The sequence below is a fragment of the Arachis ipaensis genome, chromosome B02 (assembly GCF_000816755.2).
Source record: "Arachis ipaensis cultivar K30076 chromosome B02, Araip1.1, whole genome shotgun sequence".
Taxonomy (NCBI): Eukaryota; Viridiplantae; Streptophyta; class Magnoliopsida; order Fabales; family Fabaceae; genus Arachis; species Arachis ipaensis.
In genome coordinates, this window is record NC_029786.2 from 4,539,103 (window position 1) to 4,552,200 (window position 13,098).

The 13,098-nt window shown below is 35.2% G+C and overlaps 1 protein-coding gene across 2 annotated transcripts in view; it reads right to left on the reverse strand.

Annotated features, from left to right (window-relative positions):
- LOC107628129 (dynamin-related protein 5A) overlaps positions 9,050-13,098 on the reverse strand; it is a 5,134-nt gene continuing 1,085 nt past the window's right edge. Inside the window, exons 4-16 of one of the 2 annotated variants that reach the window (XM_016330934.2) lie at positions 12,722-12,823; positions 12,540-12,590; positions 12,360-12,421; positions 12,099-12,189; positions 11,681-11,745; positions 11,095-11,289; positions 10,829-10,948; positions 10,670-10,740; positions 10,343-10,568; positions 10,211-10,261; positions 9,834-10,062; positions 9,506-9,645; positions 9,050-9,406 (exon numbers count right to left, since the gene is read on the reverse strand). In XM_016330934.2, coding sequence (XP_016186420.1) covers positions 9,278-9,406; positions 9,506-9,645; positions 9,834-10,062; positions 10,211-10,261; positions 10,343-10,568; positions 10,670-10,740; positions 10,829-10,948; positions 11,095-11,289; positions 11,681-11,745; positions 12,099-12,189; positions 12,360-12,421; positions 12,540-12,590; positions 12,722-12,823 — 1,532 coding nt within the window. In that variant the 3' untranslated portion in view covers positions 9,050-9,277. Of the gene's footprint in view, positions 9,407-9,505; positions 9,646-9,833; positions 10,063-10,206; positions 10,262-10,342; positions 10,569-10,669; positions 10,741-10,828; positions 10,949-11,094; positions 11,290-11,680; positions 11,746-12,098; positions 12,190-12,359; positions 12,422-12,539; positions 12,591-12,721; positions 12,824-13,098 lie in introns of those variants that run through there. The other variant, XM_021115226.1, reaches the window with a different exon arrangement.

A 13,098-nucleotide genomic window follows, 5' to 3' on the forward strand; every position in this document is an offset into this window, starting at 1 on the left:
TTCATTTTTCAAATGCGATATATATATTAAATATTCTATAATTAATAATTTTGATAGCAAGTACAAATATTAAATCGAAGTATTCATTTTATTTTTAGTGGGTCTAGTATTTTTGCACTTGTAATGTTTTTTTTTTTAATGTTCAAAAGAATAAAACAAATTATGCTAAGACAATTTGTTATAGTATATTTTCATCATATTTTTAACTACACTTACACCAGCTGTATACTTTAATTTTATTACAATTCCATATTCCTTCCAAATTTAAGGTATTACAATTTTCAGCATATAATTCTTAATAGCTAACTTTTTAAAAGTTAATTACACCTTAAGAATCACTCTACTTATCAAAAGATCAGTATTTATTGTCTCACAGCTTCCAACTTTACTTTTTTTCGAATATTCTATAATGTTAAGTAGATACTTTCCCATGGCCACCGTCTGTCCATAATCCTAAACTATTTTTTATAATAAAATATTCTTTTCGTCTTCTGTCCATTATTTTACTTTCAGGTCCAATCATCGTGAAATTCGAATATGGAGCATACTGTATGATGTACATCCTTCTTTATCATCGTGTCATTTTGATTGTCAATAATATATGTTACAAATTTATAATATTGTATTATATCAACAAAGTCGTCTATTTGACAAAATTTTAGAATCAGCCACTTAATTTTTGTCAAATCACCTATTATTTTCAAATCAACAAAAAAAATAAATAAAAAAAATAAAAAATACCAATAATTAGAAATTAACAAGGTCTATTGAAAAATGTGTCGCAACCATGACACCGCTGCTCTCACCGTCGCAACAGTTGTATCTGGGAAAACTACGACACTTGAATGGTGGTAACCAGTCGGGACCTGTCATCCTGGTTTATCACCGTCATTTGCGCCCAAGAGATGCTCTGGACGTCCGAACCCTCGCTGTCGAAATAAGAGTGAAAAAAAGAAGACATTTTTTGACCCGAAGAAGAGTGACCCTTATGGCCTATATGAGTCCAGCTTTCAAGGCCAGCTTTCAAATGCCTTTCACGATTGGGCCTTTGCACGATTTTTGTAATATTTAATACTTCTTTTTAAGTAAAACAATTATTATTATTATCGAAATTATTTTTTATTAATTTAATATTAATGATAATTAATTATAATAAGAGTACATAAAGAGTACATAAAATTAATTATAATTTTTTTATTATATTATATTTTTATTTATTTTAAAAAATTTAAATGAATAAAAACAAAAATAAAAAAAATTGTAATTATTCTTATATATTCTATTATAATTAATTACTATCAACATTAAATTAATAAAATATAATTTTGATAATAATAGTAAATATTTTACTTAAAGAGAAAGTGATAAATATTACAAATTTAGCATTAAATAGAAAAAAAATGTAATTAATTTTATGTATTCGTTATATACTTTTATTATAATTAATTACTATCAACATTAAATTAATAAAAAAATAATTTAAGTAGCTTTTAATTTGTCATTCATTATTTAGATATAATAATTTTATGAGATATCATCCTCTTTGAACATTATACAACTACTTTGTCCTTTCTTAACTAACTACGGATTTAGTTATCAAAATAAATAAATAATGCATGTTGCTTATTTTTTCAAATACGGTATATAAATTAAATATTCTATCTATCTATTTTTAATATATAAAAGTATATGGATAAATTTACTCATATTACTTTAAAGACATATTTTTTTTTCTACTAATACTATGTCAACAAAGTCGTCTACTTGACAAAAATTTAGAATTAGCCACTTAATTTTTGCCAAATCACCTATTATTTTTAAATCAACAAAAAAAATAAACAAAAAAATAAAAAATACCGATAATTAGAAATTAACAAGGTCTGTTGAGGAATGTGTCGCAACTATGACACCGCTGCTCTCACGGTCGCAACAGTTGTATCTAGAAAAACTACGGCACTTAAATGATGGTAACCAGTCCCAGATCTGTCATCCTGGTTTATCACCGTCATTTGCACCCAAGGGATGCTCTAGACGTCCGAACCCTCGCTGTCGAAATAAGAGTGAGAAGAAAAAGACATTTTTTTGACCTGAAGAAGAGTGACCTTTATGGCCTATATGAGTCTAGCTTTCAAGGCCAGCTTTCAAATGCCTTTCACGATTGGGCCTTTGCACGATTTTTGTAATATTTATTACTTTTTCTTAAGTAAAACAATTATTATTATTATCGAAATTATTTTTTATTAATTTAATATTAATGATAATTAATTATAATAAAAATATATAAAGAGTATATAAAATTAATTACATTTTTTTTTCTATTTAATGCTAAATTTGTAATATTTATCACTTTTGGTTCTTTTTCCATTTTGAAAATTTCAAATGAATGAAAACTGAAAAAAAATATTTTGTTGTTAACCTTATATATCCTTAATATATTCCTACTATAATTAATTACTATCAACATTAAATTAATAAAAAAAATAATTTAAGTAACTTTTGATTTGTCATTCATTATAGATATAATAATTTTATGAGATATCATCCTCTCTCTGAACATTATACAACTACTTTGTCCTTTCTTAACTAACTATGGATTCAGTTATCAAAATAAATAAATAATGCATGTTGCTTATTTTTTTAAATGCGGTATATAAACTAAATATTCTATCTATCTATTTTTAATATATAAAAGTATATGGATAAATTTATTCATATTACTTTAAAGACATATTTTTTCTTCTACTAATACTACGTCAACAAAATCGTTTACTTGACAAAATTTTAGAATCAGCCACTTAATTTTTGCCAAATTACCTATTATGCTAGGACAATTTGTTATAGTACATTTTTGTTATTCTATATTTTTTTCGATATATATTAAACCTATTAGAAATGATTAAACCAAACCATGATTATTTGGGAGCGTATCTCGTATGACTAAATTATTCCATTTTTAATACTATATTGTATATAATTTTGAGGGAATAATACATCTCAAAATTATTCAGATTATCCAAAATCAAATTTTCTTCGTGAATATTCCAAGACTTATTTCTATATAAATCAAATTTATTAAATTCAATTTAGTGAAAATAGTACTAAATCGGATCAGATAGATTTAAAATGCATGTAACTTTAGAAAGACCATAAATCGAAACAATGAGTTTTGAAGTAGGAATGAACATAAATCGAAACCATTGAATTCGATTTATGAATACATGTAAATCGAACCAATTGAGTTCAATTTATAACATGTGAAGCAAGTCCATCGAAAATCGAAGCCAATGGTTTCGATTTAGTGGTTTTTGTAAATCGATATCCAAGATTTGATTTACAAGCATTTTGCATCCCAACTAGTTTGAATCCATTGGATTCGATTTATGCACATTCAGCCTATATAAGCAAATCAAATTTCATTCATTCGAACTACAACCAAAACGAACACCACACCCAATCCCACCACTCCGGAGGCGAGATTTACGGATAGCCGCCAAGAAAAGATTGAAGCTGGAGACATGGAAGACGACCCGAATCGTCTGTATCGACTAGATGGAGTCGCGTATATTGCTGGCGCCATCCACCTTGAGGTTGGTGAAAAAAGTTTCCTTTTTTAAGCAAACAATAGTTATTCTATAAATGTTAAAATATATGGTACGGTGGTTGATTAGAGTCTATAATTAGAGATTAGGAAAAAAAATATTTTTTAATTAAACTGCATGGTATAGACTAGTAAGTTAGTAAGCGGTTAGATAGTTATGAGGAAAGGTTAGATTTTGTTAATAGGTTTTTCAATAATTTTCTGTTATGGTAAACAAGTTTTCCAAGAAAGATCATGCCGTGTTTATCGTTTTCATGTTTTTCGTTTGTTGAAGATTGTATTGTGCATGTTGTGATAAGAAATTTTCTATCGTTGTGCAACCCCATTGCTGCATCAGTAACATGAGACGGCAACACGGTATACCGTTGGATGATAGGATAGTTCTGTACTTGCAGATGGCAGGATTATACTATCTTGCGAGACTGAACGAAACATGGTTTCGATTGGATGAGCCATTGGTCAGTGCATTCGTGGAGAGATGGCGGCCTGAGACGCACACTTTTTCACATGCCGTTCAGGGAGTGCACGATCACGCTCCAGGATGTAGCATACCAGTTAGGGCTCCGATTGACAGTCAGTATGTTAGTGGATGCCTTACGGATTTTGCGCGATATGTTGAGGGTGGCCGGCCAGCGTGGGTATGGTTTGAGGAGTTATTGGTGTTTTGCCTCCTGCGAACTGCATCGACAAGTTCACAGTGAAGTGTACATGGTTTCAGGAGACATTTAGTGAGTTGCCGCAGGGGGCAGACAATGAGACGGTAAGGAGGTATGCCCATACATACATCATGATGCTCCTGTCCACACAGTTGTTCGGGGATAAGTCGGGTACCCGCCTCCACATTCATTGGTTACCGTATGTTGCCCGACTAGAGGACATGGGTCAGTACAGCTGGGGGTCAGCTGCCCTGTCATGGCTATTCAGATGCATGTGCCGTATGACGAACAGAAATGTGGTCAAGTTGGCAGGTCCGCTGCAGCTCCTCCAGTCGTGGATTTTCTGGAGGTTTCCTGGTTTTCGGCCAGAGGGGTTTGATGTCTTCCATTGGCCGTTGGCGTCCAGGTAATCTGCCTTCAGCTACGCATTGTGTATGTAAGAATATGAGGATTTACTTTATTTTTAATTAAATATTGTGCATTTCAGTTGGTCAGGTTATCAGCCGACGTTGAGCGACAAGGGGCCTCGTGTGGCGCATTGGAGGCTTAGGATAGATTTACTCCAGCACAGGAGATGTGAGTATCTTTTGTTGTAACTCTGACGAGTGGTAAATTAGTATTTACATCTTTTACTATTTATGGTGACTAATGATAAATAATTATATTCACAGTTCTTGTGGATGTCATATAGCTTGCCGGAGGTTGTTCAGGTGGTGCATCCCGAGATATTGGAGCCACGACATATGTCGTTGTGGAGGGCAGCGACAGCTTTGATCTATTTCGCTGTCATTGAGTGGCATCCGGTGGATCGGGTTCTGCCCCAGTTTGGTGGGGTTCAGGGTAGACCTCGTGCTGCCGTGAACATAGATTTTCTGATGTCGAAGGACGGACGAGGCGAAGATCGGTGGTTTCCTCATACGCTACAGTTTTGGCACCTTCATTGGGCTGACAGGGCGCAACATGTGCTGCAATTTGACGTGGTTGCGGATCCAGGGCCTTCCCATGAGTATCTTGATTGGTGGTATCAATACGGCAGAAGGTTCTTGTCACCTGAGCATCTCCTATGAGACCCCAGGGCTGCTGCAATTCCAGGTTAGGCATTACAGAGAGGTCCTAGCCGAGTTCCTGACATAGGTCAAGTCCCAGATGTCCCTGACAACCATCGGGTTGCACGGAGGCAGCATGTTGGAACATGATCGAGTCAACGTGAGTGGGTCTGGTTGGAGGAGGCCATTGATGTGATGGAGGGGAGGGGTCATGGGCGGAGAGGTGGGAGGAGTCGTGGGATGCGAAGAGGGCCTGGTCGTGGTGGTTGGCGAGCAAGGCGCAGAGGTAGAGGCGGGCAGGATGACAGTAGTGGGCAAGACGACGATGGTAGTGACGACGGGGACGGAGGTGGCGACGATAGTCACGGAGGGGGCGGTGGGGGCGGAGGTGACGTTCTGTAAGTTGGTCTGAACCCAAAATGTGCCTCCGTGGCATTCTGAAGTACCTTGATCGATACGGCAGTATCAGCTCTAATCATGGACAGTATGAAGACCAATATAACATGATAATCAAGCTTCCTATGATCACTAGATATCGATGTGGCTAGACATTTGTGAGGACCATTATATCGTTTTACCTCCCAAATACCTCTGCACTGGCGGAGGCCATCCCGAATGAGCCATGCACACCCGCTTCCAAACTCCTTACACTTCCCATAGTACTTGCGATTATCGGACTCCAATACTTTGTACTCAAATCCACGACGAATGCTATATGTCTTCACGTTTAACACGACTTCTTCTTTATCCTGAAACTGCTGACCCACTTGAAATTCAGATACAACTCCTGTATTCTGTCTCTCCCTAGCACCGAACCCAACAAGTACTCCCGGATCTGCCTCAGGTGCCATGGCATCCAAGTTTAAAGTTGAGAAGTATGGGGGGTACTGATTGGTACCCGAACTAGATGCTCCCCCACCGACAGCTGGGGTCGGCCGTGCTGTGTCGTCATCACTATCATCTGCTATTGTGGCGGGCTCCACATCATCTTCATCATCATCATCAAGTAGTGCATCCTTGATATGTGAGCATCTTTCCTACCTTTTCCTAGTGAATTTGCATTTAATTTGTTGAGTTTAATCAAGAATTAATTATCTTTTAGCCACTATGGATGCTACTTTGAGTCGTGTGTAATTTTATTTATTTTAGGTAGCATTCGGATGGATTTGATGGAGTTTCCGCAGAAAAAGAGAAGAAGGCGAATGATGTTGTCAACCCTGACCTCTCTACACTCAAACCTGAATAACTCAAGCTACAGAGGTCCAATTGACGTGATTCTAGTGGCGTTGGAAAGCTAACTTCTAGAGCTTTCCAACGATATATAATAGTCCGTACTTCTTCTCCATCAATTCGTCCAAGGCTGCGCCTAACTTGAGATTTCTCAAGTTAGGCGTGGATTATTAAGGAATCAAGTGGTCCCCAACTCTCCAAGAAGCAAGCACGCAATCTCCTATTAATTCTGATTTAAACTTTATTTTATTAAAAATATGAAAAGATATTATTTAGTTTTAGAAAATATATTTACATTAATTAGGATTAGATATAAAAGGGAAAAGAATCTATTCTCTTCTCCCTACCTCATTCCGCAGTTTACAATTTACCGGAATCCTTATTTTCTCTCTGAACCATGAGCAACTAAACCTCCACTGTTAAGGTTAGGAGATCTGTCTATTGTATGGATTGATAATATTATTTTTCTATTTTAATTCATTTACTGATTTATGATTCAAGAATTGTTTTCGTTCTTTATCTTATGAATTTAGGTGGAACGGAAGTATGACCCCTTTTTCTAATTGAATTCTTGTATAAATTGGAAAAGATCTTTACTTGAACAACAGCTTGAAAATATATTCTCCTAAATTTCTAATTATCTGGACTTAACAAGATACGTGACATATAATCCTCTTATATTTGGGTAATTAGAATTTCTGTGGCATATAAACTAGAATTAAGTTTTACCCTCTAATTGGAATTAAGTGACCAAGGAATTGGTAATTGATGAATTTTAGAGGAGACTAAAAAGGTCTAAGGAATTAGGGTTTAGTCATATATAGTTTGCCATGAATTAAATCTTGCATGATTAAAATAGTTAGTAAGAAAAGTCAATTCGAAAAATAGATAACTCTAAAGCCTTAACTGTTTTCTCCATATATTATTCACAACTTGTTTACTGCTTGCTTTATTAATTTTCTAAATTTACTGTTTAATGCAATTGAGACCCAAACGCTCTTTTCTATTTGTCTAACTATGTAATTTAATCAACCATTATTGCTTAGTCCATCAATCCTCGTGGGATCGACCCTCATTCACTTGAGGTACTACTTGGTACGACTCGGTGCACTTGTCGGTTAGTTTGTGGGTCATAAATTCTGCACCAATCCTCAGCCCCATCGGGTACTCCAACCTCTCCAATGAGCGGGACCATTGCAGGAGGTCCGGGCGTCGCAAATGCTTCTTCCCCAACGGGCCAGTCTCACCAAATCCGGGGTCACCACGACGGTTGACATTGAATGCAAAGGAAGGAGAAGCAACTAAACCCGCCTCAGGTGCAATAACCGACGCAGCCGACGAGGCACGAACAAGCATGGAACTAGAGCAGGCTGGATGTCTTAGGGATTGAGGATTCCGATTCGAACCTCCAGAACTAGATACCACATCAACAAGCTTAGCCAACAGTTCTGGAGTCCTCACTTCGGGAAACTTACGGCGACAATGGTGCAGAACTTGCAAGTCTTCGTCACTGCTAATAACAAATGAATCATACTTTACATCATAGCGTAACACGGATATCGGGATGCTATAGAACAATTTCTCTACCCATTTGACGCCAAGCAAACCTAGTTTCTAGAGTATAGTATCCTTAAACTCAACAAAACTCGTAGAAGGTTTGAGAAAAACACTCAGCGAGTCCTTATCAGTGAACTTAATACCTGATCACGTTTTTTTCTTAATGGACCCTCTATAGTGCACAAGAGCTACAAAACTCTCATCACTAGTCATTGTGAATCTCACTATTCTAAAAATTTACGTTGAGCTCGCATATATAGAGATCAATTATGTATAAATCGAATTAATTGGATTCGATTTAATCATATATTGAAACAAACACTAAATCGAATCCACTTTATTCGAATTACCTTTTTGTTCTTGATTTCTTATAAATCGAACTCAATTGGTTCGATTTATATTCATTCATAAATCGAATTCAACTAGTTCGAAACTCATTGTTTCGATTTATGATCTTTCTAAAGTTGCATGCATTTCGAATCTATTTGATTCGATTTAATACTATTTTCACTAAATCGAATTTAATAAATTTGATTTATATAGAAACGTATCTTGGGACATTCACAAAAGAATTTTAATTTTGGAAGATTTGGATAATTTTGGAGTGCATTTAGTTTATTTAAGTAAATTACCCTAATTTTGGTACAATAGAATTGTCTGCTATCCCTATAAAATTTAGGTAATAACAATACCCTAATTTTATTTGCTATTAATAATTTATCATGTGTTTCACTAATTCAAAATACTAACTTACTGCTTTTGATTAGGCACGCCAATGCCTTTATACAAAGTTAACGAAGGAATATTCCTCTTGTACATGATATGACATGACTACACATCTACTGTGATAGTTGAGATAATATAAAATACTTTCTTTATACAGTGTATCAAAATTAATCTCTGGCTATGGCTACATACCACCGTCTTCTTCTTCTTGTTTTACACAAAAGAATAAGCAAAGATGAATAAAATGGATTCCTTTATTAACTAGACAATAAAAGAATGCTGAATACAAATGAATTACATCAGGTAAAAATAAATAACTAAACCAATGAGCCTGAAACCTCAATGGTTTATGTCAAAAACTATTCTACTCTCCTCTGAGTGTTTAAAGAATGATTATGCTCCCTCCCCTCGACATACACAAAAGAATCTAAAATCCGAATTCGGCTCAGTAGCATTGGTGCTTTCTACTTATCCCATGCAACAGCTTCAATTTCTGCTTGGGCATTTCTGTATAGCTCTAGCCTTCTTGCGAGCGAGGTTCTGCGCTGCATCACTGCCGGATCCTCATTCAGCAACGCAGATAGTTGTTTTCCCTGGCGAAAAAGACATAAAAGCATGCAAAATGTATGGTCATTGCCTCATTTTTCATCTGACTTGCTATACAAGGAAAAACAAAAAAAAAGAAAACTCACATCCTTCTTCCCCAACTCTGTGAAGAAATGATCGAGTAAGCTGCGTTTAGCCTCGCGTACTTGACAATAAACTACAGACTTGGGAATAGTATTCCTGAGGCTTGCACATACCATGTTCACGTAGGACAATACAGTGGTTGCTGTTGTATTCAAGGAAACTCAGTGAATGTAAAATGCAGGAAAACAATGCCTAGTGAAAATGTGTATATTTGGGTTATGATTGTACCTATGCAATATATGATGATATGAAACACTGCTAAAGGAGTTTTGTTTGAATTATTGAAAAGAAGAATTAGAAAACAAAAACAAATATCTTATAGTTTCTTACCAATTCGACGAAGATAAGCATCGCTGTATCTGTCGAAAAGCGAGTGAGTTGGATTTCCACCCTTCTCGGCATCTTGAGGAAGTTTGCGGAAAAAGTCGATAGTTAAATAAGCACATTCCATGTCTACCAATTGCAGAGTTGCTCTCTTACTTTCTTCTCTCATCCTCTCCAATGATTCATTGGCTGCAGCTCCAAGTTCTACTTTAAGGGTGGGATATTGCTTTAGTTCCTATAATTAAAAGAGATTGCAGCCAGTAAGACGCTGAACAAAAAAAGATATATCAACTTCGGTATATTGTTGAATTATTATAAAATCACTATAGTATATATAATTATATACAGACACAAAAGATAAAAATAAACAATGAATTACTTGCCAGGGTTTCACTCATAGATGTCTTGATCAGATCCTTCAAAATTCCATGAACCTGAAAATTATAGAAGTTTAATATCAATTGAGTAACTTGCACCGGTCACTACAACTAATATTGTGTTACATGAAAACATACCATATCAACAGCTGCTTCAGCAGGGCCCCTAATAGATACTACACAAGATTCAATAAGACGGCGGTATCCTTGCTCAGGAGCGATGAGGTGAGGTTGATATCCATCTGCTTCAGTTATTAGTTTTCGCACCGTGTCCATTGAAAGATGTTTGTCAAAGTGTAGCCTTTTAAGAGCTGCTGGAAACTGATTGTCAAATACTTGGTAAATTTTATCACCACCAGGGCGTCTGTAGAAATTTAAGCGTTCCCAAAATCAATTTTGATCTGGCTGAGATGAAAGCATTCCATGTTTTTCATTGTATAAACCAAACAATAGGGAAGGACGTACATTCCATCAAGATGATCTTTAAATATCTGATCAAAACTTCGACAGATTTCCATTACCGTGTACAACTTCCCCTGAAAATGATGAAAGACAATTACAAATTGAATTTTCTTTGTTACTTTGTCATTTGGTGTTGGGAGAGGGTTGGAGGATGTGGCTTACTCCAGTATCTGCAGCAATAGGTTTCCCAATGCGATTTAGTTCCATTTCCAAATCCATGATTGTCTTACTAATTAGTGACTGAAGGCCTGGGATCCGAGACTTTATGACAGTTTCCAAATGCTGATTTAACAAGCATTGAGAAACAAAAAGGACAATAATCAACAACACATTTTTTAAACAAATTATTTGGTAATCCAAAATCAGCACTTAATGCAATTTCAAGTACTACAGATGACATTATTAAGAGAATTACAGTTTAGGCATACCTTAGATAGCACCTTTCCTAGATGCACTGAGCCCATTCTGCTTGCGAGATGTCTATATTCTGGAGTAGTTTCAAAATACTCTTGCTCTCTACGTCGAGCAGCAATCATATCAACATTTTTGTTGATATCTGCTTGGGAGCGATTGACAACACCAATCCAAGGGAAATTTAGCTTATATGCTTTCCCTTCAAGGATCTAGAAAAGGGAAACAGGAAGAAGAACTAATAAGATGAAGTGACTTTAAGAACTATAACTACATATGGTTAATTCCATTTCTTGTGTTAAGACTTGCAAAGACAAATATAAGCCAAGATAATAAATTTTTCATCGTCCAATCCACTGAGTAGATATTCAACATAAGGAAAATGAGGCTTGTCGAACTGCAGATGATAATTACCAATGTGACATACTGGCATTTTTCTGACATATAGTTGTAATCCTACTTGTATATACTATGGCCATAGTTCATACTGTTTTCACTAATCACAAACTAACTCTTCCTATGTAGAAAACTTTAAAGACACCAGAGGGGAAGGATTTTGAAATGGCAAATTTTCCATATTGTGAGAGGGAAGAGAATACTTACATCCACGGCATCCGTACCCTTGTCCATAAGATCAATCTTTGTCAAAACTCCAAATGTCCTTTCCCCTAAAAGTTTTGATAAATGAGTTAAACCGAGAAGTGTTAAAACGATTTTCAGAAACAACTAAACTTCAGCCACATGGTAATCCTACCATCCAATCAATTGCTATTAAAATTATACTGTCTTTGTTATTATTGACAAATCATATAAAAATTCCTATGCTTAGTTAAGGAGCCGGCAATAAAAACTTGAAGAAACGAAGCTTATTGTTCTGTTCTTGATGTCATAAACCTTTCTTATTATTTACAATATCAACATCTTCTATAGTTTCAGTTTAGCTAATTTATGCAATTAATTAAATATAACAAATTTAAGTAACAAATTCCATCAATCCAAGTGCTTTATGTTCAGCACTTACCTTTAGGGTCTACTTCACGGGAAATCTTAATTGCATCTGAGGTAGCAAGATCTTGATTAGCCGGAGATATTGCCAAAATGATGCAATTTGGCTGCAATAAGTAAAATTTCATAACTACTTTAAAATCTCAATTACATGATTGTAAATTTAGCTTGCACCACATTTGCTCAACAATGCAAACCTTTCATACTGATATGTTATAAGCATATTTCTTTCCTCAATATACACACATGCATGTATTCACTGTTTAAGAACTATTACCTTTTCGATAAAAGCCCGAACCATATTTTCAATGTCTTGCACAATGCTATCTGGTTGACCATCTGTAATAACCCGACCAAAATTTAGCGATTACTATAAAGGTGTCTTTTTTCATAGTATAATGCAGCTAGAAATCTGGTCTTAATGTTTTATAGGAAAAATTCAAGTTTTGGAACTCACCAACGGCGACTTTTGTAAGTCCAGGAAGATCAACTAGTGTTAGATTAACAACTGCCAAAATCACCAAATTAAATGGATGAAACAAATCTTTCAAACTTGTAAATAATTGAAGGATGCATAATAACATTGCTGCTGAAAAGAAAATGATTGCTACTAAATATGTTATATAAATCTTGTCTCACCATGAGGGGAGTAGATACTAAGATGGATAGGAACAGAAGAAATGCCCTTGGTTCGACCAGTTTCTCTGTCAGTCTCATCAGAGATCTCTTGCCTAACGGCAGCTAAAGAAAAGGAAAATTAGTATCCACTAAAGAAACGGCAGCATACAGATTAATATCAAAGTAATTAAACTCGAGAGTTCAGCTAAACCAGCGAATCGCAGGTAAAACCGAACTTGCAAGAGTTTATTCTTGAATGAATTTGGGAAACTAAACTTCTAAACTTGTTAGACTGTACAGGTTAACAGGAGAGTTTGAGAATTCTTGGTTGTTATTATTATTAGAACTAGTTATCACTTAATTATTACAAAATAATCATAAGCAACATTTATCAGATA